General features: G+C 44.1%; 1 protein-coding gene across 2 annotated transcripts in view; it reads left to right on the top strand.

Moving 5' to 3' along the window:
- Window positions 1-26,696, top strand: part of plekhh3 (pleckstrin homology, MyTH4 and FERM domain containing H3) — a 33,380-nt gene extending 6,684 nt beyond the window's left edge. Inside the window, exons 1-13 of one of the 2 annotated variants that reach the window (XM_040120843.1) lie at window positions 196-213; window positions 287-338; window positions 9,155-9,249; window positions 13,286-13,468; window positions 14,716-14,873; window positions 17,454-17,577; window positions 18,210-18,507; window positions 20,688-20,895; window positions 21,090-21,217; window positions 21,837-21,957; window positions 22,369-22,857; window positions 23,030-23,221; window positions 24,460-26,696. In XM_040120843.1, the coding sequence (XP_039976777.1) occupies window positions 9,183-9,249; window positions 13,286-13,468; window positions 14,716-14,873; window positions 17,454-17,577; window positions 18,210-18,507; window positions 20,688-20,895; window positions 21,090-21,217; window positions 21,837-21,957; window positions 22,369-22,857; window positions 23,030-23,221; window positions 24,460-24,630 (2,139 nt within the window). In that variant the 5' untranslated portion in view covers window positions 196-213; window positions 287-338; window positions 9,155-9,182 and the 3' untranslated portion in view covers window positions 24,631-26,696. Of the gene's footprint in view, window positions 1-157; window positions 214-286; window positions 339-9,154; window positions 9,250-13,285; window positions 13,469-14,715; window positions 14,874-17,453; window positions 17,578-18,209; window positions 18,508-20,687; window positions 20,896-21,089; window positions 21,218-21,836; window positions 21,958-22,368; window positions 22,858-23,029; window positions 23,222-24,459 lie in introns of those variants that run through there. The other variant, XM_040120838.1, reaches the window with a different exon arrangement.
- The last annotated feature ends 525 nt before the right edge of the window (window positions 26,697-27,221 follow it).

Here is a 27,221-nt window from a genome sequence, read left to right as displayed (position 1 = left end):
TGAGACTGCCAGGAACGGCTGCATGCTCTACTGTAACATGGCCACTGAAGGCAAACCATTCAGGGCCCTCTCCAACCTGTGGACTAGTTCTAAGGACAGACTACTGTTTGTGTTCCATTATCATCTATTTACCCTATTTTCTCTCCTCTGTTGACAGAGTCCAGCTGAGGTGACTGTTTCTCAACCAACTCGCACAGCCAATGGAACAAATGGGTAAGGAGAGAGAAACAGACCCCCCCCCCCCCTTCAAATTTTAGGAAGTAATAGTTCCTTCTTTTACTCACAGACTTCCTCTGAGTACTGGGGATTTCTGTATTTATCCTCAGGCAGGCACATGTGTAAGTACAGGCCATTCACTTGATTTTTTTCACTTCCTCCGCAGTGTATGTTATCTCACGGGGCTCTCCTCATGTGCCTAGCCATGACATATGTGCCTAACCTCATAGCCACATACATGCTCACGTGTATGTGTAGAAATGGCACAAACTCACAAATATACTGACAGCGGATCTGATATTTGCAAATTGCGGTGGTACTGTAATTGCTTCTAATCGATGCCACTGTCAGTTCTCACTCGTTAACCTCTCGACTTTTTGAGTTTTTTCATTTTAAGGTAGGTTTGGCTGTTGTTAGGGGCTGCATGGGCCAATAATGTAAATCTTCAACCTGGATGTTTGTGCCCACAGTTGTAATGTCGGTCTAACACTGTCCGACTTCCACATCCACAAATCCAGTCACTGTGCTACTCACGAATAATGAAATGAACGTGTGGTTTACGAGTGAATTTTAGTCACAATGTAAAGGAGTGATTCATGGACCGCTTAATCCGGGCTATTAGTGCAGAACTGTGATCTCAGACAGTGATGTAGCCAGGCTCTGCTCAACTCTATCTCTGGCATCATGCCCTTATCAACCCCCCCCCCTCTCTTCCCTCATCCACAATCTCCGCTGTACATCTGCCGCCTCAGAGTCAGTGAGTCACAAAAGCTCAAACTTGTAGGAGGATCACAAATGAATAGAAAAGGGTCTGCAGCAAATCTCAACAAGAAGAGAGCTGCCTCAGGAAATAGGTTGTTGAGTTGAAGCTGAGACATTTTTCTGCAGTCATGCAGGGCATGCTGTCTCTTGAGGGTTAAGGGAACGAAGGCAGGGAAGAAGTGAGAAGGGAGGTAGGGTAACTGGACTGGGTGACTCAGTCCTACCTCAGCAGCACTCCTAAAAGAGGTGTGGCTCGGATGTGTGTCTGTGCGTGTGTATGTGTGTGTCACTTCTACAATATAGTGGAGGTGGCCTCGAGCCACATAGCATAATTAACTGCTGGTTTTTAAGGGAGTGTGTTAAAAGCCCGGCAGTGATTGTTGCACTGAGTGCAGAGATTAGAAAGCGCAGTGCTTGGTCATTACCTGGCCAATAAACAGACACACCCAGAAGTTCAGCTGTATGGAGGGAAAGCCAAGCCAGGCGCTGATAAGTCATGGCATTGCGATATAGCAAATGGTGCCATATCCATTTATCTTTAGTCTCACGTAACAGGATGGGCAGCTCTGGTTTACTTTGTACTTTTATTGAGCTATTGAATTGAACTGTCCAGAGGGAGACATCACTCTCAACTATTAGTATGAGTAATGGCTCAGATTTGATGGTGATGAACCGCGGGGATTTATGTTTGTTCTACTAGACTGAGGTTAATATGGTAATGCTCAGATAATTCATTGTGCTGCAGGCCTGATGTGGTTAGATAGGCCCGCCTCTGTCAAAACACAGTGGCGGGTACAGACACATGTCTGGAGATCTAGAGTGCGGGCCATTTCAGGGGTCTCCTGGAATTCCTGGACAAAGTTTTGCCGTCAGAGTATTACCAATGTATTTTATATACTATGTGTTAAAATACATGTGTGAAAGTACTAAGATTTTTGCGTATTAAGGTTTTTTTTTGAGTCTTCTAAAAGAATTTCAATTACACAAACATAGCAGCAGGGCCACATGCACAGTCAACTTACGGGTATTTTTCACATTTGTCATATATTATTATTATTATCATTATTATGTTTCAATATGGGTCAAAAAAGACAAAAAAACTTTTGAGTGATTTTTACTGGCAGAGACTGATCTGGAGAGGCCGGGATCAAAGTCTTCACGGGATAATTTTATTTGGTCTATGTCAGGAGTCCTGTAACAGCGATTGTTGTGTGCTTGCACTCACCTCTGTCAGGTGTGCGTGATGGGCATATCTTCCCTGTCTGTTTCTCAGTCAACACAAAGTGGCAAGCAGTTTGCTCCCTCCCGCTGTGTTCACATCATCACTAATTTTTTCATCGCCACTTTCCTCACTCCTTCTCATAGCTAGGGGAGGGCAGAGTACAAACTTTACCAGAAGGAAAGTGGACACTTGGGGACTTCTCCATTTCTCTTTCTCACCGTTTGTTCCATCTGCTTTCTCATTAGCCCCCCTCCCCCTTCTTCTTCGATGGCTTTTGACCTTCAAAAACTTGACATATTTTGGAGTGGGCTGCCAGGCGGTATTGGCTGAAAGAGGCCAGTGTTTGATAATGTATTTCATGTGTATGAATATATATGTGTGTGTGCATGAGTGAGTGTATGCATGAAACATTGCGAGTGTTTGCGTGAAAAGCTTAGAAGTGGGCCCCTGGTAATTGCCTGTCTGAGTGTCTGTCAGCCTGTATGTCAACCATCCAACCACCACAGAGACTGACCCTGTTTACAACATCAACAAATATAGAAAGTTTTAATTCACATCACCAAGTTTTCACTATCAGAGCCACTTCATTCAGACTTTTTAAAAACGCTATCATAATCATTTCTTGCTGATCAACACACTGTCCTTCAGTCACAAACTCAGACTTCCTGTCTCACACACACATACACAGCCCCCCCCCCCCCACCTCCTCCTTTCTCAAAACATGACTTTTTTACTCTCCCTTCTGCGTAGTCCAGAGTTTCTTGGCAGTGGTCTTGGGTAAACAGCGTATTTTTAGCTGGGAGGTCATATAGGCCCAGTCTTAATCACCACATTCCCATTTTCCCACCAGCCCAGCTTCAGCCAGAGGCCCATGCAGCCAGCCCATGCACTGTGGGGGAGGGGATAGGGACAGGAGAGAGGGAGAGGGATTTCTACAAAGAGAAACTGAGATTATTTAGTGCTGCAGTATGCCCCACTGTATTTTTGATGAAAGCTGTTTGATGATAGTGTTATTTATCCTCGGTGCTTGCTCAGATGTCTAATAAAATCTGTGTAACATGATGTATGGCTGTCATTTGTGTACAGTACATGAGCCTGGAAAGCAACAAAAAGGCAGCTGGTTTGAGTTCATTTGTTTGAATGCCTTTTTGGATCCATCTGGGCTTTTCATCCATCAGATAAAGCTCCAAGTATTTCTGTGACACATCGGCACAAGGGTCATTTTTGCAAATGTGCTTGTTCTTGTGGTCACAAGGACCCACTTTGTATGCTGGGACATGTCTGCTGTTTCCACTGCGGTCATCTGAGCCCGAGAGCAAGGACACTACTTTTCTAACTTTAATTAGCGTCTCTGCGTTTTGATTAGACCCTGGACTGAAATCAATTACTCATCGCTCCAGCAGCTACCACCCGACAGACGCTCACAAACTAATCAACTCATGGTGCTGCTCATAGTCGGTGGATTTAAGTGTGTCACCGTGAAAGGCCTGCCGACAATATGCTCATTAGTTGTGATGAGCTTATTTCAGTATTTAGGAACAGGCCGTACTGTATGCTTGAGTCAGTCTCTGGCTTTATAGAGTAGATTCACACAGTGTCTTTAGAAGGGACACTGTGTGGGAAGGACAGGAAAGCCTCCTGTTATTCCGACTTCGGTGTGTTCACGCATGGTTACGCCAACTGCTACCCTTGTATTCACACTGTTTAAATAGCCTGAGTTAACTATCTTTGCTTTGTTATGCATTAGAATTGGACCAGATACAAACAAACCGTGCATAGCTCCTTTTTAGATGAGCAGAATCAGATGTATTAGTGCTAATATTAGATTTTATTTAACGGTCAGCAACCGGTTTTTTCGACACAAGTGGGAGATATTGTTGCTGTCAAAAATTCCCAGTATCTTACAAACTACAACTCTTTCAACTCAGAGGCTGACGTGAACAGTTTTACCCACTTGATTGCTCGTAATTAAGATTTAAACGACCAGCGTGAGCAGACACGGCCTCTGATTCCTGAACTATTTTTAATCTTTGGAAGTGCCCATTGTAAACTGTACTTTCAGCAATAACAGCACGTCAAGACCGGCATGATGGATAAGATTTACAGGCATTACGGTTACTGAGGTAGCTGAAATCCCAAATAGCCTTTATTACAGCGGCATTAAAATTCATAGCTTTAATGCTGATAAAAAGCTAACCACTTAACCTCACAGTCACAGAGGTGTTTTCACTTACTTTGGTTAATTAGAGCTCTTCTCAGGACTGTGTGGGCATGTACAAACTACAGTGAATTTACATTGCCCTGGCTCTCCTGTTAGTTTTGTTGCACCTGTTAGGGCGAGACATCGTACACGTTTCTCTCTAGCATGTGGAATTCGGTGACCTCGTGTAATTCCCAGGAAATCTCCACCCAGCTGAACCTGAGCAGAGGTTAGCCAATGTGTGTGGATGCTTGGGATCTTTTAATAATGCAGTAGTGTGTTTTACAGTATCATTGGTATTTAATGATACACCATTATGCTATATGTTGTGGGTTTTAAGTTATGTAGGCCAGTGGAATATGGCAAAAGGAAAAAAAGGAAGTCCTGTTTCCAAATTGATGAGAAGAATGAGACGGTCCAGCAACACCTGAAGCTGCTGTATACAGCAGTTGGCCCATTGTGCTTTAATTGTGCTTGATACTCATTGTGTCCATTTTAAATTGTTTTCTTTTTCTTTTTTTTCCCCACTTTCTTTAGCTGTGTTGCTCTCGACTTTTTTCGTACTAGTCAGTTACTTGGTTGCTTGTAACCTCACTAACATCTGAACTCTGTATTAGTGCTAAACAAATTAGTCAATAAATCAATCAACAGAGAAACTTTTGATAATCATGTAATCATTTTGAGTCTTTTTTTTTTTTTTTAAGCAAAAATGCCCATATGCCTGTGTGTTGACTACATATAGCAGAGATGTGAAATTGCATGTGCGAAATTGAGAAAATAGGGCACACACAAACTGGTAGTGGTGACAGTTAATGATAAACGGATCGGTATTGAACAGCTCATCTCTGTCTCTCCTCATTCTCACTTTGACATATATCACACAGTGATCACACAGTCTCTCAAATGTCCTCTACAGAGGTTACAGGACATTTGCGCTTACGCAGTTGCACAGGACGTTGATACATGCTTTAGATTTATGAATGAATAAACTGGGAGGGGGGGTTATAGGGAAATATTTGTTCCTCTCTCAAATCATGTTTCTTGTTTTCTGACTTACCTTCTCCTACTTCATGGGGCAGCCACAAAGTAGGCTGGTCTGAGCGGATCTATGCAATCAGGATTGCAGACAATTTTTTTTTTAACTTCTTTTTAAATGACAAAACAAAAACTGTACTAGTGTACAGTCGGTGTGTTCATCTCAAACAAGACCGAAACCACAGAGCATAAGAAAAACCTTGATTTTCAACGAATTTCGAGCTTCAGCGTTTAGTAGTGTCAAATTTAAATTACACTCCTCCCCTGTGGAAGCTGATGTTTAGTCCTCAGGGGAGGGCGAAAGAGTGAGAGAGAGAGAGAGAGAGGTGCTCTCTGTAGATGTACACTCGCCCTATTCTCCGTGCTGCTTAATCCCCATGTCAAATTGTTTCCTGCACTCCACAGGAAGTATAACACTAAAGGCCCCACCATCACGGCCTCTGCTGGGGCTTCTGGGAATGTGGGGGTGGTTGCATGTGGGGGTGGGGGTAGGACTGCTGGACAGCTGTGGAGATCCAAAGCCCTCACATCAACAGTGCTCAAACAGTTGCCCCAAGCTGTATTACATGTTCTTTCTTATTTTTTTTAATTTGTCTGCAGTGTTTTATTTTGTTACACCATAGATTGGAGTGTGGCTGGAAAGAAACAATTGATTGAATCGTGTCGTGCAGATGTTAACTGACAAACACACTAGCTCCGAACACACGAGAAGATAAGAAACAAGCCTTCTTCGGCCATGTATGGTTCTTCCTCCCTCCACTCTCAACTCTCTGGATGCATGGTGAAACATTTTCAAAACTGAAATGTTGTTGTTACGATGAAAAAAAACGTCCAGTCAGAGGCTTAAGTTTTACAATATTGTACCCTAATGACACTGAAGAAAATAACCCGGTTTAGACAAATTGCATTGTCTTGGTTAAACATTCACTAAGATGAAGGGTGAAATATATTGGGGATGTACAGAAGAAAGAATGAGTGCCTGTTACCTACGGAGTCATAACACTATTGAACAATGGGACCTTAGTGAGTGTGTTTGGGTGCTGGAGGTGCACATAATACTTTTAAACTTCATTTTAGAATCTATTTGCCATTAGGTTTGTTTGAAACAGGCCCATTCCTGTTAACAAGCTTCACTTTTTGTTCAATAACTACAGAGAGCTGTGTGTGTGTGTGTGTGTGTGTGTGTGTGTGTGTGTGTGTGTGTGTGTGTGTGTGTGTGTGTGTGTGTGTGTTTCTTCTGCTATTAAATCTGTTGTCTTGTTTTTTCTAGCCATCATTTAACATTTGTTACATTATTAATAATGTCCCAGATCATTTACTCTTTATAACAACGTGTGAATGTGTCTTATTATAGTGACATATTAATTTATCTCCTCATAATGACACGTTTCTTATAATTTGGTAAGTTGTAACAAAATGTTACAACATGAAAGAGAGGAAGAACAAAAAAATCTGATTACAACAACAGTTTGTTATCATAATGAGAGACTTTTTATAGAAGCGGCTTTACTTTACTGCTGTCGTCTCCAGCCAGTCTCAGTGACAGATTTTAGACATTAGCCTGGCTTTTTGGACACAATAGACATATTGACTCTGCCGAGGCAACATTTAAATTGAAGGTCATGATAGTTTGTGCTGCTGAAGGTCAAACTTTGGGTTTGGACCTGTGCTTCTGTCCTCTCGTAATCCCTGAAACCCTCTCTACGTGACCAAAACGGGGCACTGAAGTTGACTTGTAAAATTTTCAGATGGATTTTCAGAATGTTAAAGATGGGGATTGCGCAGTTAGGGGCAGAAAAAACAAAATTCTGTCTGTGCTAGCATTATGGTAAAATGTCCACATTTTTTTAGAAATCTGCAGACATGAGAACCAAGTTTGATTTCGAACAATAATTTTCTTCCAAGATGGACAGCCACGTGTACTATATAACCTCTTCAATGTACTGTAAAGTTGAAAGTCACTTCTTTTTTTTCTATAAAACCCCCGTTGGTTACACCAGTTGTTTATAAGTTCAGACTCGGCCTAGTTGTAATACTAGTGTATACTAAATTGAGATTTAGAAACTAAGTGTAAGGATTGTTTTTTATTTTTTTATTTCTGTTGACATTTTGGATGCAAGCCAGTCACAAACAATAGCCCACAATAATCCAAGGCATTGAACATTAACACGCCCGCTGTGTACACAAAGCTATATTCTCCAGTCGAGGTGTAGTTTTTCTATATTTCTAATCCTTGTCCCATTTGGGCTGCATATAGACTAACTCTGCCTGTCTGCGTGCATGCCTCCGTGATGTAGCAGGGGTTATTAACAACCTCAAATAAGAGACGTCCTCACATGTCTGTGTTTATTTTAATGCCTTAAAGTGGAATCTGTGGATGCAAGGACTGTCAGAGGTCCCGGTAGGCTGCTGCTGTAGCAGGCGAGCGGGCTTAGTAGTACAGCCTGACCGAGTATAATGTGACAGGATCCTGAATCTCTCCTTCTCACTTCTGCTTTCTGGTGATGCCCTGAATGAGTTTATATACACCTACAGAAAAAATGTCCCACCATATAGAGTTTCCCTGTCTGGACATTAGCCTAAATTAGAGATGCCAGTCAGTTAGGATCTACAACTGCAAATACGTTTCATTAAGGGAACAAATTGTGTGTATAAAAGCCACTGTTTGAGAAGTAATGTCACATGGATCAACTTGCCAGACCATGGTTTAGACAGGATCAGGTCAGTGCACACGGAAAGAAAGGAAATGGCCTCTGTAGTCAAGTAAGCTGAGTCAAAGCAGATAAGGCTATATTCAGACTCATTGACTATTGCTGCCTTCCGTGAGGAGGAACCTTCTAGGAATTATCAGATCAATAGAGACATAAATCAGCTGGCGAATGAGTAGGTAACTAGAGGCCAAAAATCGCTGGGAGGAAGGGCTTGATTCATTTCCTGAGCAGTAATCCCAGGAGGAGGAGGACAGGAAGGAAGGAGGGGTTTGTCACTTGTACCCCACATACTAGTTAGACCCAGGAAATAGAGAAAATAAACGAGTAATTAGATAAATAAATGAGGAGAGATAAACCTTCTAAACAATCTTATAGACTGGAAATGGACCTTGGCCTGAGATAACAAAGTCTGAATTTGTCTACAACATTGCCTGACCAGATGCTGAAGAATCGCTGTGTGTGGAGGTAGCTGCAAATGTGATGGTGAGGCGTTGAAGAGGGGAGGAAAAGATCAGCAGTTCAACAGATTTACAGATGTTTTTGATGTTTATGGTTTTAACTATCCACCGCCGTGACCTCTTGAACCTTCTGCCTTCCTCTCACCGGCGCGAACTGGCTGGGAGTCAGGCCGGCGTCGCTCTGTCACGTTTATTTTCAGTTGCCTGCCCGGCTCGCCGGCCAAAGTGATAAAAGAGAGACGAGCTGTCCACAGTGGCGTGGTATGTATCAGTGTGTGTTTGTGTTCTTACGTGCTGCTATGGAGGGAAAGCGGGAGAACGCTGGAGGACAGATATTTGTGGCACTTCTTCCATTCCCCCCTGTGTGACCCCCACCTAAGACTAGCAGAGAGGCTTGTAGTTGGCGCAGAGTCACATGGGGGGGGGGGCAGCCAACTGTGTGTCTCTGGGCCAATTAGCTATCCAAATGGGGGGGGGGGGTGGTCAGGGGAAGACTTGAGGTCAGAGGGAAGCAGAGTTATCTACATTCTCTTTCTACTCTTCCACTCAGGCACACTGTCTCTGAGGTGTCTGAAGAGATGAAGACCCTGATCATTGAGAAGAATAAGATGGGCCTGGAGGAAGAGCCTGAACTGCTGGTCAAGGGTGAGTCTTATTCACAAAACAAACACAGCACACTACACCGCCATTAATCTGTTCTGCCTTAGATGCCTTGAATGCGTCCACCTGCTGTGATAGAGCTGTGGTGAGGAAAGTCATACTGCTGAAACAAGAAGTCAGTTACTTGGTCAGTAGTTAGGAAATTGAATGACAACAGTTTTGATTATCAACAGGCAAAAATGCTAAAAATTCCCTGGTTCCAGCTTCTTAAACTCAGTGATTCGCTGCTTTTTTGGTTTCATATTTACGCAATCTGAGCACCTTTTGTGTGTTGGACTGTTTCTCAGACAAAACATGCAAATTGAAGACATCACCTTGAGCTCTTGGAAACTGTCTTTTTTACATTTTACAGACCAAACAATCAATAGATGAATCAAACACAATAATTTACAACTGAATCAATGATGAAAATAATCTTTAATTGCACCACTACTTTGTTCTTCAGTTAATAAAAGAAGTCCTTGCAGGGCCAAGTTGATGCTGTTCATCTCATTAAGTACAGTATATATATTTCATTACCCTAATTGTCTCCTAATAAGCACTGTCGCAGCTCCATGCTGTGCTGTCACCCTGTAGCCAAACCCCTCTCTGACCACATGTGGCCCACAGCTGCTCCCACCCTCCCACCGGTCTGTGTGTTCATGTAAGGATAGCTCCTGGCATCAGGAGCCCCATCTTGCGTGTCTGATGCTTTTGAGGAATGATCTCATAGGATATTTCAGTGTGATTTTATTTTCTTTTTTTTTCTTCTTGGCCTGCTACTGAAAGGGAGCAGTAAAATGCCAGCACTTGGATAAGTTACGTCCTGTTTGGAATGGCGGCAGTCAGATTGCCTAATTCTGACAGCAGTTACCATGCGCCCTTTGGCTAACGCCCCTCCCTTACTGCTGTCCCCTCTCTGTCCCTTTCTTGCTGTTGGTGGGGAAGTGTATGGAGACACGTTTCCTTCAAAACAGAGGAAAGCTACTTTACTTGGGCCCTTGATTACGTCACTTTGAATATCAGCCACATGGGGTGAATATTAGCCCAGTATCTAAAATAGGCCACCAACATTTCAGATATAGACCGATGTGGGGGGGTGAATTGTAAAACACAGAGGAGGTGGAGAGATGCTGACATTGGTTTATTGACATACCTTTGTTGATTTACAGAACTGCTCCTCACATGATGCAGAGCTTCTCATGCTCCAGTAAACTGCAACTCAATCTTTGGTCATCACCAGTGTTTATGTGTTACTGTAGACTTTGACAGAGCAAGGTAAAAAACAAAAAACAAAAAGCCCTTTCTGTCTGATTTTAAACTGTTTTTACAAAACCGTAATATGAAGCCGATTTTATGGCTTTTGGTCCAGGAGGTGACCTAAGAGTTTAGCGTTTAAAGAGGAAAATGTTTGCCTAAAGTTCCTAAAATGAAATGGTGCTTTAATTTTAGTGATGATCCTAAACAGGTTTCTCGTGAAACGCAAGCATACAAAGGCCTGCAGAGCAAAATTCCAAATTTGCATGTGAACCAAATTTTAGTAGTGAACTTTGAAGTGAGGTGTCTGTTTTATTTGCGATGCCCATATTTCATTATAATTTTATTTAAAAATCCATGGAACAAATATTCAGTACTAAGAAAGTGACTAGAGGCTTGCAGTTAAGAGATGGAAATGCACAGAGAGAGATTGTTTTCTCAATCTGTGTTTGAGGGGGCAGGGTGCTGGGGGTCAGGGGTCACAAATGAAACAAATTAAGGGCGAGCCATGGCCCCCAGGGGAGACATTAGCAGGCCACAGAGATGGGATCCAGATGGAGGACCATGGGAGGGGTATACAGGGGGTCCCAGGGCTCTGCTGCTCCCTCTTTCTTTCTGTCTCTCTCCTTTTTTGCCTTTTCTTATCGCACTGTTTAAAGTTCCCAAAAAGAGCGGTATCTTTGGGATGTCCCATGTCTGCAAGAGAGGCGTCAAGGTAGCAGGCATGCCCTTCTCTCCATGTCTCTCACCCAGCCAGCTTGTCTGCCTCCCCCGTCCCACATTCAGTCTGTCTGCAAGCTTAGCCTGACTTACCTCATGGTTTTTATTTATCCGTTTCACATTGGGTTTTGATGCTGCCCCCCTCTGATGTGGTGTTAAGTACCTCCAGGGTTATTACTTTGGGCTATATCAGGGGGGTTTATGTTGGGTTCAAACCTGGAACTTATATCATATAGAAGCATTCTCAAACATGGAGCATAGCCTGAGAGGCTGAGCCTTCACCCCCTCCGTTGTCTTTATTTTTATTTCGGAGTAGTAGCGAGGCAGTGGAAGCTTTGCGCCGCCTCGAAAACCACTTGGAAGCAAGGACGGCAACCGATGGCGCAGGTGGACAGGTGGCATGCAGCTTGCTAACCACAAAGGAAGTTGTGATGCTGGTATGGTGTCGTTGCCGTTTTCACATGGTAGGAAGTTGAAGGTACATTGCCTAATTGTTCTTTCAAAACCACTCCGAAGTATGCATGCACAAACTATATGCATTCACATGCACAGCCACCACACCTATGGCACAATGCCAATGTATAGCAGTGCCTTGCCCCCTCAGATAGTCCCACCCAGCCTAGTATCGGTCCAGGTGGCCTGCTTAAACGCTCTGCCAGCCCGTCCATCAGCCCTCTGGATAAACCCTGACCCCCTACCAGGACTCTTCAATCCTCCTCTGTCTGTTTCTCTCCGGGCAGCATCTGGTCAGAGCTCTGCCAAACTAGTTTATTCATCTACTCTGAGATTAAATATTTATTAGGAACAATTTCCACACATAGCTTAGGGGGAAGAAGAGGTTCACTGCTGTTTGGGAAAAGTGGATCTGGGCTGTTGCAGTCTTTCCAAACCCTCAGGACTTTGGGAACTCAACAGTCTTGCATCGTAGAGCCAGGCCTGGCAAAATCAGTGAGCATGCCTATGTGCTGGCTGAAGGCATGTCTGCTTTACTCTTTGTCTCCAACTGTCACACTGTTCCAGTACCTCTCACTCTCTTTCTCTCTCCCTAGTTTTTTCACTCTGTCAACCTCTAAAGTGGTAATTATGTTGGCTGCATGCAGGCTTTAATGCCTATGCCATTAACTGGCTGTATTTTTATCCCCTAGTATTTACCCCAACAAGGCAGTCACATGCAGACTGCTACAAACTTTATGGATAATTACATGCTTTGCGGATTATTCTTAGTGAAGACATGGTGTGGCAGCACTGGTTTAGCAGCTCCATGACTAGCCCACCTACCACCCAGACTTTTCAAGGGAAATTCTTGTGTCTTTGTGTGTAGTTTTTGTCCACATAAGACTTTGTCTTGTAGCAAAATAAAAGGAGTGGAAGAAAGTATTGGTGTCCATTTAAAATGTATCATCATGATCGAAAACTTACTTGATGCTATCAAAATTGCCTCAAGACTCTGCCTATGTGATTCTCCAAGCAGAGGAAAACCAATGCTATAAATTGATATAGCTGTATTTTGTTAATTGAAATTGAAATAAGGGTAGTGAGTATATTTTTCAAAGTAAGGTATTGGAAAAAGTTATACCAACACCAGTTTTTGGATAATATTTATGACATGAGAATCAAAAATATCAAACAATACCCTGCCCTGGTGATGTATGGGGCTAATTCTAGCATGTAGAGCATTTTTTTTTTCGATTTAATTGTTTTGTCTACAAAAGATCAGAAAACTGCGAAAAATGTCTGTCGCAATAGAGCTCAAGGTGACATCTTCAAATGTCTTGCTTTACCCAACCAACAGTACAAAACCCAAAGGTATTTGGTTTAATATAAGGTAAGACAAGAAAAAACAGCAGACCTTCACATTTGAGAATTTGGACCATTAAATGTTTGGCAATTTTTGCTTTAAAAATTACTTAATTGCTTAGTAAAATAGTTGACAGTTTCCTGTCCATCAACTAATGAATTAATCAAATAATCGTTGCAGCTCTTCTGGCATGTATTAGAGCCACTGTGTTATTTAATTTCAACGTTGAATCCTCATATGACGTATGTGTGTATATGTTATTTGAAGGGTGGCTGTTGAGGGAAGTGCGAGGAAACTGGATTAAGCAGCGTCGATACTGGTTTGTGCTGAGCCAGGACTCACTTGACTACTACAGCGGACCAGAGAAAGGAGCCCGCAGACTGGGCACACTTGTCCTCACTAACCTCTGCTCTGTAATCTGGCCCGACAAGCAGACCTACAAAGAAACAGGTGAGCAATGCACATATGTATGCACTTAATAATGCCGAGATGGGCTGATGCATAGCTGACTCATGCCTGTGTATTCTTGCCCGTAATCTCTATAGCGTCCAATTACATGTGTTCATTTCTGGTGTAGTGACCAGACACTTTCAGAAATTCCCAAGAGGCTGTTCAGGGTTTTTGATATGCATGTGACGTCTTGTGGTCCAATTTCCCTTCCCAGGAGAGCTGTAATACTGAGTAAGTTTGGGAAGCCCCAGCTGTGTTTGGTCCAAAACATGGTTCAAGGCTGGTCCAAACACCTCACATCTGAGTAATCAGCAGGGGCATCTCCCTTCCATTTCTCGGATGAAAGAGACAAAAGACATTGATATTAAAGACGAGCGTCATTGCTGAATGGGAAGAGAAACAGATAATGTATTACTCAAGCATGTCACCCCCTGTCTACGTCTGTCTGTGTGTCCATCATTGGAAGGGATTATGTCCTGCTGAATTCACCAAACCACTTAAAATCTCCAACCAGTTTACAAACCCAAATAAAAACGTAGTTCCTACTAACTCAATATGCCATGGGACTTTTCTGGACAGAAGTGCCTTTACAACAGTGGCGTTGTCACGAGCTATATTGGCTGTTTCACTACTGAATAGTTTTGTGTTCTGCCTAAGCCACTTCCCTTTAAGGGTTCCATCTGTGGCATAATTGACCCTTTACACCAGAGTTAATGTAAGGGCACCAGAAAGGTTCAAAGTGGGAAATGGCAATACCACCATGTCATGATCTCAGTTGTAAAACCTCTTCATTTTGGGTTTGTACCTCACCAAGAACCTAAACAAAGAAAGACGTGGTGCCAAGTCACGTAGCAGGAAAGCCTGATAACAGCCATGGGGCTGCAGACTGCCTGGGGTATGTCTAATACTTCCTCTGCACAAGGAGGAAGCACGCCTTGCGCACTTTTATTGCGAAGAGAAGAGACTCACTGAGGGGGATTAACACTTTTGTCCTACTTCATCTGTAGAATAACTGGTCTTTTTTGGTTTGGGCGTGGTCCGAGGTTCCTCTCAACCTGACCTTTGATCCGTAGTGAAACCGAGAGAGGAAGTCGGGGCGAGGGAGTCACGCCAGATATGTTGGGTGTCCCACGTGGTGAACATTTCACTGGTCTCTTCCCCGTTTTCTTAAATTACACTATCAGTTTAGGTGCAGTTTGAATTACAAATACCAGGCACATAAAAATTTTTTTGTGTATTTCTTTCAGGCTACTGGGGCATCACAGTATATGGGCGGAAGCATTGCTACAGGCTATACACCAAGCACTTCAACGAGGCTGTGCACTGGGCATGTGCCATCCAGAAAATCATTGATACCAAAGCACCCGTGGAAACGCCAACACAGCTCCTGATCCGAGACATCGAGGTGGGCCACGCAACATGCAAACATACATATACAAACAGTTGCTGCCAAACTACCTGTGATAAGAGCCGCCACACACAAACAGTCATTGAGCTACACATTATTTCCCCTTCTGCTCCGTTACCATGGAAACCAGACAGCCATATTGAGCCAGGAGTCCAAAGTTTCCTCTGCTTGCCTTTCTCTTTTGAATGACCTCATTTTATCCCACTACAGTGGGACAGAACAGAATAACAGACCTGAAGCAGAACAGTCATTTGAAGATAGAGGTATTTCCAGTTATTCAGCGCTCAGAAAAAGTGGATTCATAGGGTTTGAAATTATGCTTTTTTCCTTTACCTTCTCACGTGGAGCGAGTGTCTTTATAAGGGACAGCCATATTTTTAGACCAGGGGTTGCTAGAGAACTCGGCGTGCTGGAATCTCATTGAGCAGACAGATGACTCGTCTTGCATCAGTCTGCCCCTGGGGTGACGAGAGGGGCAGCTTTGGCAGAGGAGGTGGAGGACGGCTCGGCGTGAAGCAGCAGGGCCAGATAAGCAGTCCTTTGCATGGCCTCCTGTCTCTGTAATCTCCCAACGAGAGTCTCTAATCTCAAAGAAAGTGGTTAATCTGCTTGCCTCCGTCTGCCCCTGTCTGCCTCATCATGAGGGGCCAAGCTTATGTTTTAGAGGAAGAGAGGGGACCTGCTTTTAATGTGCTCCTCATTCATTGTTTTGGCTTTTTTCCTCTGAAAACTCTTCCTCAGTCTTTAACATTTTCCCTCAGTCTGTCGCTTCTTCTCTTTCTCACCTTTACACACAGGCACACTTTCTCAAATAGGCGTGGTATTTTCCCCTGCTCAAGTGTGAGGTTAGGACTGCTGCTGAGGGAAATCAAAGAGAAAATGAACAGAAGAGGCTTTGTGTGAACAGAACTGCATGCTTATCTTTAAAACATAGATTCATGTTCCAGCCACAGACAGAAGGGAGTGAAAGGATTACAGTTTTTGAACCTATAGCCAGAGGCAATGTGCGAAAGAGAGAAAAATGGAGAGAAGATCTTAGGAACAGATTAAATGGGTTTTGAAATCCACCACACATTACATTTAAAGGATAGCTCTTGTCTATTAAAACATGGGCATCATTCCTATCTGTAATAGTAACACGGTAGTCAACAAGTTAATTTCTGAAATGTGGGAGTGCAGCAACATTGCCAGCTAGGGCAAATTGTGAAATTGTTACCTAAACTGTCAATTGTAAACATTAATCACAGTTAATACGTAGACTTCCTGACTCAACTCTCACCTACTGCACTTCCAGTAGTTGTGCAAACAGTTTTCCTGTGCACTGAGGGATTTGTGCTCTCAGTTTTGGTTTTACCTCCAAATAAAGTAGTTTAGATAAACTAGCTAAACTCTTCACTTGTTTACAAACCGTTTTATCATCTGACTGCCTGTGTGTTTTGCCTCCATTGACCTTGTTGCAATGGTAGAAATGTTGCCATATTACCAGATCTTAGCATTATTACTTCGGTGAGCACAATATTATCATAACTGATAGAAATGATGGAAAAAACATTAAAACACGACCCAAGTTGTAAAGAAACAGAATTATCCTTTTAAAGAAATGGTTCAACATTTTTGGAAATGCGCTTATTCACTTTCTTGCGAGAGTTAGAAGCAAAGATTAATACCACTCGCTGTCTCTAGGTTACGATAAGTATGAAGCTAACTGAGACTAGCTGTTTCCCCATTTCCAGTATTTGTGCTAGCGTCAAGCTAAGTTAGCCGGCTGCTGGCTGTGGCTTCCTATCTTCTGCGCGGACATGACAATGGTATCAATCTTCTCATCCAGCACTGGCAAGAAAGAGAATAAGTGTATTTCCCAAAATGTCGAACTACTGCGTGCGTCAGTGGAAGACCAAAGGGAAAAAGAGACCATCTGGGGTAACCATGTATGTACAGTATATGAATATCATCTGGGTTGTGGTGCTGTATCCTGCTGCATGTGGCCCACAGAGCAGCATCTCATTCCCACAGTTCAAACACACAAGCCTGTCACCAGTGTGCACCAAACACTTCAGAAGAATGTGTCAACTTTGCCCCACTAAGGAGGGGGCGAAGCGGGCTTGTCCTGTAGCCAGAGAGAAAGGGTTGCTGGGCGTGGGGGGGTTAGTGCAGAGGCAGGAGAGAGCCAGAGCAGTGGCAACGTTACTAATGAGCAACAGGTGCTGGAGGGCAGTAGCATGGAAGCCATCTGTACCTCTGGAGGATCTATCCACATAGGCATTGAGAGACACAAACACACACGCACACGAAACTCATTGACACCAGCAGATAAAATATAACGTGTCAGTCATGCCAGTGTGGTTTGCTGGGTCATCACTTGACCTTCCTGCGGCTTTGAAAGTTGCCAGAGCTGAATTGTGACCCTGGTCAAATTGACCCCGGTCACCCCTGACAGACAAACTCGCACACCCTCAATCACCCACTCACTGACTTGCCTTCAGGTTGGCCGCAGGCATATCGAACGCACATGAAAGTGCGTTCCTTACCGTGTCTGTTGATGTTATCGTCACAATGTTTTTCACTCGTCTACTTTAGGAGAATAAGTTCAACCCGGAGGTAGTGGAGCACATCTACCAGCACAACATCATCCTGAAGTACACCCAGGAACCCCTGTACGCCCCTCTGCTTCCCTTCCCCTATGGCAGCTTGGAGCACACATGTAAGTAGTTAACATACATACATTATCATATAAGTTATAATAACGATAAACCATTTCTACAGCAGTTTGAGAAAGTGCTGATTGGCTGAGTCTTCCCTTACGCTGTTATAACAAATGCACAGCTTTACTATGTTAATAGTTACTTATGCTGTCTTACAAAAAGTGACCACTTAAGTCTTTATCTGTGTACAATTAGCAACATTTTACGTAACTGCAGTTCAAGGACTTTGATGCTAAATGGAAAGAAGCGGTGTAATCTCTGATTACTGTGCTGTTTAAGTTGCCGAGAGGCAGTATTAAGCACAATGCAATGCAGGTCACTATAACAACACACTCTCTTGGCTTGGCTGTTTCATTAAAACAAGTGAAAACAAGTGAAAACAGGAGCACACCACAAAACAAAAAGATTGGAACAGTAAGACCCAATCACAGTAAGTAAGATGATAGTGATTGTTGTTGTTTTTTTTTACAACATAAGCTCTTGCTATAACTCAATGAAGTTCACATGACCAAATGTTAACATTATACATATATCCTGGGGAGGTAAAAGGCAAAACATAGAAAAACCTTTTCTAGTAGCAAGAAGTCAAGGCATTAACACAGTATTGCACGGCTCTTCCTCCTCTCTGCAGACCACAGTGGGAAAGGCTACGGCTCAGTGCGTGAGGAGGCCGTGAAGCTCTTCAACTGCCTGCAGCAGCTGGAGTCAGCACGGGAGCCGGTTCCCATTATCCAGGGCGTGCTGCAGACCTGCTTGGACCTGCGGCCCCTCCGCGACGAGGTCTACTGCCAGCTGGTGAAGCAGACGAGCTACACCCCGGCCCCGTACACTGCCGCACACCTCCGCTACTGGCAGCTTCTCACCTGCATGAGCTGCACCTTCCTGCCTGGGCCCACTGTGCTCAAGTACCTGCGATTCCACCTCAAGAGGTGAGATACACACACGGAATAAAACTTAGTTTACGGTTAAAAGTACTGATTAAAATTAAATACCGACCACAGAAAAATTAGAATCAGAAAAGAAGAATCAGAACAGAAAAATCCACTTAGAAGTGAGGTGTTGAGATTGTATTTAGGTTTCCATATGTAACGAAAATAGCTTAACTCAATTGAATATACTCTTCATACTCTGCCACAGATATACTATTTAGAGCACCAGCATTTTCTTGTTATTGCTATATATTTTGGAAAATAAATCCAAACTTTGAGTCCTCAGGAGTCTGACTTGTAAGCTGACGTGACATCTGTTTCCAAGTATAAAGCTTTTTTTTTTTTTTTTTTTTTTCTTTTGCAATATTATGTGAATGCAGCATTCAGGTTGGATTTATTCATGTTGGATTTAGCATAACTAAATCCTGCTGACTGAAGAAAGCTGTTCACAACATCTCCCACTTGTAATTGCGAGTGGAAAACATGGAATTTTTCTTGTTTTTTCTGGCCCTGATTTGTCCTACTGGGAAACATGACTTGTGGTAGACAAGTGGAAAACACTCCAGCGAATTCATCTATGTTGACAGTTTAAGGTAGTAGAAACCACAGTTGTCAGCTAACAGTAATATTGCAGTGTTTATTTTATGTCGAGTGAGCGAGGGAGAACAGGTTGAATGCCGGGAGATAAAGGTGAACTAGTAGTGTGTAGTAGCAGAAAAAACCTGGGGTCTAGACTGGGGTCTAGAAAGAAGGAGTCAGCATGCCATACCACCAGTTTAGATTTAGTAGAGTCATAAGCCTTCACATTGTTAGCGTGTTCCCTCAGACAGATCCAGTGTTTCAGGGCTGGATTTGCAGGTCTGAATTAGCCCCTCTGTCAAGCATGCCAATCTAAGTTATTAGCAGTGCTAATCTCCTGCTCCAGATTTTCTGTCTAACGCCATGCCATCAAACCACTATAGTTTTCTATCTATAATTCTGTACTGGGAATCTGCCTCCAGTTAATGGAACAGTTGCACGCAATGGCGATTCATAATAACGCTGTGGAACTCACTGCCTATGTGTTTTGATACGTCTTGCTGTCGCTCTCACGCACTCTCTCACTCTGTGGATCAGTGCTGAGGCTGCAGCTGGGCAGAGCTAAGACTGGAGCTGGGCAGTGGGCCCAGAAACCCTCCTCCACTCCCCCAGTGCCCTGAGAAACCCCCAGGGAATGTCTGCTGTCAGAGAGAATAGGCCAGAAGAAAGAAAGCACAGAGGCGGAGGAGGGGGCAAGAGAGGAGGAAAGAGCAGAAGAGGGTAAAGAGAAGAGGAGAGTATAGGAAGGATCACACGGACTCTGTGGAACATTCGTAATTATGTTTCAGCAGGACAAATCCCACCCTGTGGCCATATAGTTATGAGCGAGCGCGGCATCGGAGGGAATGAGAGGGCCTCTCTCTGTCTGACAGAATGTTTGAGGCCCTCTTGTTCGCCTCTCTCCGTCCTCTGTTTTGTATATTTTGGGACGAACATCTTAGTATAATTGTTTCCTTCCTATTTTCCACTCGGTGTTTACGCAGGGATGAGCTCGCAACTCCATTAGGTTGTATTTCACACTTCTCACACTCTGCAAAGTGTGTGAGACTTCAAGCTCCAGTTGGAGTTTGTCGTCCACTGCCTTTTTCTCCCCTCTTTTAAAACAACACCACACACACATACACTCACCTACCACTCCTGGATGCTCCACTGGGAGGAAGCGGCAGGTCACTCTGGTCCACAGGAGCGGAAACACCTTTTCCTGTTTCGTGCGCTACCCAAAGTCAAACATGTTTTCTTTGCCATTTTCCTTTTCTTTGAAGGATTGAGGGATGTTGAGCCTTTTAAGTCCAAAAGAGCTAAAGTGAGAACATTTGTCATTCCTCGGCTCATTGACTTTCTAGCATTGCCAGCCCAAAGAAAATAAAGAACTCAGTTGAATCAAAAGGATGACGCAAAGTCCATAATCACAGCAAAACACTTAACAGACTTTGAGTCACTGTTAAAATCATGAGCATTAACAAGTTTTCCCTTTTAAGTATTGAATAGATCCATTTCATATCTAGCAAATGTAAATGAGCTTGTATGAGCGCACACACACACACACACACACACACACACACACACACACACACATCTCACCTTCTCACTCTTTCTTGCAGGATTCAGAGCCAAAGTCCCGAGTCTGAGATGGATAACTATGCGTCATTCATCAGCGAGGCTCTGGAGAAGACCAAGTGTCGAGAGTGTGTGCCATCCTGGGAGGAGATCCAGATGCTGATGAGCAGGCAGGAAATGCTGTGCACAGTTCACTATCCTGGCCCTGGATCCTGCCAGCTTTACATCAGCTCACACACTACTGCCAATGAGGTTTGGGCGCAGTTGTCTGTATTCTACTTGTAGCAAGTTTTTCCTCAGTGTTTCATCTTCTCACACGTTCCTGCTCAGAATGCCCCAGCCTGGTCTGGACCCTAGTGACATTAACAAGCATGATAATCACAGCCTCTTTTCACTCTTGGAGTCTAATCATCTGTCTGTCTACCTGTCCCCTTGCGCCTCAACAGGTGGTTCGAAGGCTGCAGGAGAAGCTCAGCCTGCAGGAGAGCAAAAACACGTTTGCACTGTACGAGCAGAACGCCCTGTGGGAGCAGCCGGTGGCAGGCAGCGCTCTGATCGCAGACATCCTGACCAGGTCTGCAAAGTCCATCAGCCAGTTTTCACCGTGTGAAACAGACAGACACTGCGAGGAAGTCAGACACAATATAACCAAGTAGAGAGACACGCTATCAAAACACCTAGTCTAGTTTCAGGAATCTGAGGTATTTGTCACTGGTGGATTGTGTATTTATCTTGACTTGTTCAACTCCCATCGTGAATGTTATCCAGCATCCTTGATAACTGGTGACCTTGTCTTGGTCTTGTTGGTCAAACATGACACCCTACTGGGAAACTGGACTTGTTTCTGTCAGCATAGCCAGCCCAGCCGCTGGATAGCCAAGGTGAAGCTGATGTCATTTGGTTGTTCAAGGCAAAGTCTTGAATGAAGCGATAAGGGATCCAGCTGGAATAAAGGGGATCAGTGTTTTTTTTTTTTTTTTTTAACAGTCGTAGGCCTCGCAGTTCTGAGTGACAGGGTAAACATGAAACTCAGCAAACCGCCAAGTTAGTAAACAACAATATTAAACATCCGGGAGGCAATATCTTGTAATATATTAACATCGAGGCTTAAGATTATTGGTTTGCTATTTTTGTATTACAATATTTGTTCCCTGCCACAGCTTTCTAACCCTTTCTGTTCCTCTTCTGTGCAGCTTCTCCACCAAAGAGTCAGAGTCTAAATCCCAATGGAAACTCTGTTTCAAGCTCTACTGCCTGTTGGATGCTGACAGCATATCTGTGGACAGCATTGAGTATCTCTTCCTCTTTGAGCAGGTAATAGGGCAGGCCACGACCCCTCAAAGGGCAGAGTTACCTTTTGAGAGTGATAATGCGATATAATTTATTGTCCTGCAATGATTCATTCCTCGAATTTCATTGGATTATTATGTTTGTACTTAACAATCATTAATGGCTTACGGGCTGTGATTGCAATAAAACACAGTGCATAAAAAGCATGACTAAGAGCACTGGCTGTGGTGCAGAGGGGGGAAAAAGGCAGCCAGCACTGGATTCATTAGAAAATTTTTCCCGAGGACTCCCATAAAAGAGTTATGGGACAAAATAAAACAGGGTGGGGTAGAATAGATTGATGGAAGGACTGAGGCTATTACTGACACATTGTACCTTATTTTCGTTTTGTTTTGTCTCTCCTTGTTCATCCTTATTTTGGCATTTGTGCTGCAGTGCCATGAGATGGTAGTGCGGGGCCAGCTGCCAGCCTGTGAAGAGGACCTGCAGGCCCTAGCTGCACTGAGGCTCCAGTGTCTGATGGGTGACTTCAGCACGCACGCCCCCTGCCCGCCTCTGGACGAGCTTTTCCCAGGTCACATGCTCGAAGCTCGGGTCCTCATGTCCCTCTCTGCACCGCAAGCCCTGCCTCCTTGTCTGGTGGCGGCTCAGGGCTGCCCGACGACACAGCGCTTCCCCACAGGCCTACTGGCGGGGACGCTGTGGAGCCACACAGCTACAGCAGCGCACAAGCAAAAGGTGGAGCACGACAAGCGTCTGCGGAGCCGGTTGAAGGAGGAGGCAGCGGCCGTCATGGGATCCATCTTGGAGCGCTGGAAAGGCCTGGCTGGCTACAGCCGCAGGGACAGTATGGCCGCCTACCTCACAATTGCACGCCAGTGGTCAGGCTTTGGATGCACTCTTTATGAAGTGGACTTTTATATTGTGAGTATTGTGAGGTCACGCTTTAGTTTTATTTTAGGATTTTTATTTTTTTCTTTTTATTTTTTTAAAGGTTTTGCTCCCTCAGTGCTTAAGAGCCACTTGGACTTTTGAGGTAAATTAAGGGATAACTCTGCACTGTTTTGACATCTGCTTACCGCTTCCTTCACTGCAGAGTTCGACGGGGAGTTTTTCACAGAAGCTGTGGCTGGGTGTAGCTGCTACATCCGTGTCTCTCTATCGGCAGGGAGAAGCAGAGGCCCTGGAGTCCTTTCCTTATGGCCAGATCTGCTCCTACGGTGTGTCTGACAGCAACACCTTCAAGATCACGGCTGGGGATCGGGATCTGCTATTTGAAACCACCAAGGTACAGTGGCATCGTGTCCCACGTTCGCAGATACAGGCTGAAGATACAGCTGGTGAAGGGGAGTAAAATGTCGTTTTCATTAGAGCCGTTTCTACACTGAGCTTAGACACAATCTATATCCACCGTAGGCAGGATTCGGTTTGTGTACAGTGCAGGGCAAGTGGCCTTATCACTATGCAGTGTTCTGCAGAGTAAGTGAAAGAAGCACGCTGTCTGCTCATGATACCCCCCCTCCCTCCAGCTCTCTGACCCACTTTAAAAACACTCATTAATTTGATCTAAATAGAGAGTATACAACCTGCCACATGCTAACCACCAAAAGTCTAACTTCCTGGCATTAAATGGCAACTGGGGGTGGGTTTTATTGCAGTGGTTAGATTAAAATATTAGGCAAAACATTTCTCAGAAGCATGGATGTTCTTCCAAACAGACCATTTTTTTCAGGAGAGAACAAGTCTTGCCTTTCACTGGGCAGATTTGCTTGCATCTTCCCACATGGAACAAAAAATCCCTCTGTGATGTCTCATGGGGCACAAAAGTGGCTTTTATTTATGTATTGGATGCACAGGCGAATTGAAGTGCAACTCAGAGAGGCATCTACTTTTACAAACTTGAGAGGCCTCGTATTGCTCTGACATGAAGCTGCAGGGTTTTGAGCTACCGGGCAGGGAAAAAGAAAAGCGAGCGGATTTGCAGGGGGTGATTATGGTCAGGCCTTGAGTTAAGAGTGAGGGCAAGATTAGCTGCTGATTCAAGGGTTACAGTTAAAGTTGAAGAGTAGGTGAAGGTTGAAGTTCGCAGTCTGTTTCAGTCAGGGCTCTCACAGACTGTTTAGGCAAGCACGAGCAGGACTAGAGTAAGGGTAATGGTCGTGGTGGTTTTGGTGGTCATGGCCACCAAGGTCAGGTTAACTGAGAGACAGAGGAACAAATGAACTCCTCCGCAGTGCCCTCCCTTCATTTCTTTTCTGCAACAGCTGCTGAGCAAAATATGTCAAAGTGATGAAATATCCACACACATGTCAGGCCTTTTTTTTTTTTTTTTTTTCTGATCAAGGGGTGTGTGTGTGTGTGTGTCCGCAAGAATCTGCCAAACAACATCATCCTCGGCTTCTGGAGGATCCAGTTATTCTAGCAGCTGGATGACATCATCCTTCTCCACCCTCTTGTGACAGTGCCAGACAGACACTGAGACTGCCACCAATCTGACCCCTCTCTCCCTCTCTTTCTCTGTCACAGCTGACTGAGATCATGCAGCTGATGAATGCATATTTCAGTGCCATCCGTCGCCAGCGAGGGAAAGGGGAAGATGCGGACATTACCATAGCAGAAAGCACAGAGGTTGGCTTCCATCACCTGGCCTCAACGCCAACACCCACCCTCCTGGAGCTGCCCTCGCACCCCGTCTGAGAGGGACCCATACCCGGACGCCCCCAACCCTCACCATCCTCCTCCTCCACGTGGCCGCAATGAGGCCCAGCCCCAGTCCTCAAGATCCCGCGCCTCCTCCACTGGGAACGGCACGGCAGCCAAAACAAAGAGAGGGCTGTTTTCACTCCCCATCCGTGAAAATAAACCCTTGCTGAGCTTTCCAGCTGAAGGCGCTGGCAGGATGGAGGAGGGAGGGTGCAGGAATGGGAAAAGACGGGAAGGCAAGGGGTTCTGTTTTGCAAGTGAGGCCAGAAACCCACAGTAACCAATGCGGTTGCTGATGAGGTGCCACATACCCCCCACCCTATCCTGTCACGCAACCACCTCTGTTACCCTACTAGCAACACCCCCCAACCCAACCCCTTTGACAATGTGAGACATTGGCGTGAGCCTTGCTACATCAGGGAGAGATAGCATCACAAGAGTTAGGACTTGTGGCAACAATAAGCTGTGGTACTCCCCTCATGAAGGTATGGCTTAGAGCTAAAACACTACTCGCTCTCTTCTTTCTCTCTCTCTCGAAGTGTGCCATATTTGCATTGCCTTTCCTAGAAGGCGGTCGTCCCTCACGCACTGCTGGAATAGTGTTGAGAACATTCAGTGACAAACCCTGCCCTGTCTTTGGCTCTCTCTGTCTCTCTCTCTCTCACACACACAGACACATACAGACACACACAGACACACACAGACACACACAGACACACAGACACACACACACTCTCTCACGTGCCCTTGTGCTGACATGTTCATCAGAGACAGTTAGTTTTCATTAGGTCCCGGACGGGCTTGCATTACCTGGAACTGTTGATGCAGTGAGCCATGTGAACTTGGAACTGGAAACAGATGTTGAACTCTGTAGCTAAGTCGCCTTGGCTGCCATGGCCATACAGACTCTTACCTATGGGATTATCAGTTTGTGTGTGCGTGTGTGCGTGCGCGTGCGTGTGTGTGCGCGTGTGCATATGTGTGTCTGTTTGATCAAGCAAACCATTTCCTGGATGACATATTCAGGATCTAGGTTAATTGTGTTTCATAGAAACCAAAGGATTTTGGAGCTGTTTGTACAGAGTTTCCACCAAATGCTCTGATTTTTCCTTTGTTTTGCTGCTTGTCTTGGCTGTAATCCTTGACATGAAACTTGGTTAACACTTGACTGATTGGATAATTTTGCTTTGTCAGTTACTATTCTAATGCAGCTGTACTCTGCTGAAAATAACAGGTGCTTCTCTGTTTATTTTTATTTTCACAATGTATATATCATTGAAGAAACTGAATCTAGAGTACACATAAAACCCCCAGTCAGTGATGTGGATCATTTAAGAAGTGACACCTTATTTACCATGCTGTGCCCCATCTGTTCCCTTCTATTTCAACAGAAACCTTTCTAATCAGGCCATTGATGCTTTTGTAGTATAATTTATGCAGACTTTGTTATTTTTTACCGTCCTTTATGTCTTAAATGCAGACCCAGGTGCATTTTGATATTAGGTTTGCTTTAACTGATCAGAGCCCTGAATGCTTCTGGTTCTGCTCCCTAAAGCAGTTCAGATGTGTAAATCCTGTGTAGCTTTCTTTGTGTTCATTGTTGTAGTTTGAAACCAAAGTTTTGCCAAGTCATGGGTTTGAGCATGGACCAAAGATGATTTTTTTTTTTTTTTTTAATAAGCTTTTATAACAAGAAATTATACCGAAGCGGACAGATGCCCCCAATTTATATTTGACCGTTTTCACATTTATTCATTTTTCTTTACACTTGAATACGTTACAATATGAAGACCTCCTGGGGTATACATTGTACACCTTATTTTATTATAGTGGATAACCATTAAGAAATCTGAGACAAATAATTGGCTTTTTAAAGATAATTTTACAGTACTGTCTGCTTCTCAACCCCATGCGATAACCAGCCTCAAAACTAAAATCTTCCCACTGTGGACAGCCTTGATGAGTCATTGCACAGTCAGCCCTGTCTCCTGCTCAGAAGCAGGTCTTTTTTTTTTTACTGCAGCTGCAGGCAGCTCCGAGCTACATGTATGAAAAGAAAGAAAAAAAAAAAAAAAAAAAAATCAAACTGCAGATGTTGTTGCTTTGTATTACGCTTGTTTGTATGCTGCACGGTACCTTTTTATGTAATGCGTGTATAGTTAATTGCACTATTGTTTGTTTTTAACTAACTTGGAAGTGCAATAAAAACTATAAATACTGTATGTAATTAATAAAAACAGCACCATTTTACCATATTTGGTCTTTGGTACTATTGTTTTCAGCCTCAGCCCTCATTTCCCCCGTTTCATTTTCAGAAAATGTGCTTTTTTTGTGCCTCGACTAGTGAAGCAGTGTAAGACTATTGTTTTCAGCAAAGCACATTTTATAAAAGGCTTAAGTTTGGCGCCAGCAGCAGAGTTGAGAGCTACCTCCCCCCCAAGCTGTTCTGGTTAAAAACAATAGCTGGTTGAGCAAGCGTTGCTAAGTGCCTCTACGTTCCACTGTGGTAATGAGCCTTAACTGAGTTAGATGAACGGCCACCAAGACACAGCAGCTCCAGGTGAGGGAGAAAAGGCTGTTTCATC

The sequence above is a fragment of the Xiphias gladius genome, chromosome 3 (assembly GCF_016859285.1).
Source record: "Xiphias gladius isolate SHS-SW01 ecotype Sanya breed wild chromosome 3, ASM1685928v1, whole genome shotgun sequence".
NCBI lineage: Eukaryota > Metazoa > Chordata > Actinopteri > Istiophoriformes > Xiphiidae > Xiphias > Xiphias gladius.
This window is presented reverse-complemented; position numbering and strand designations above follow the sequence as displayed.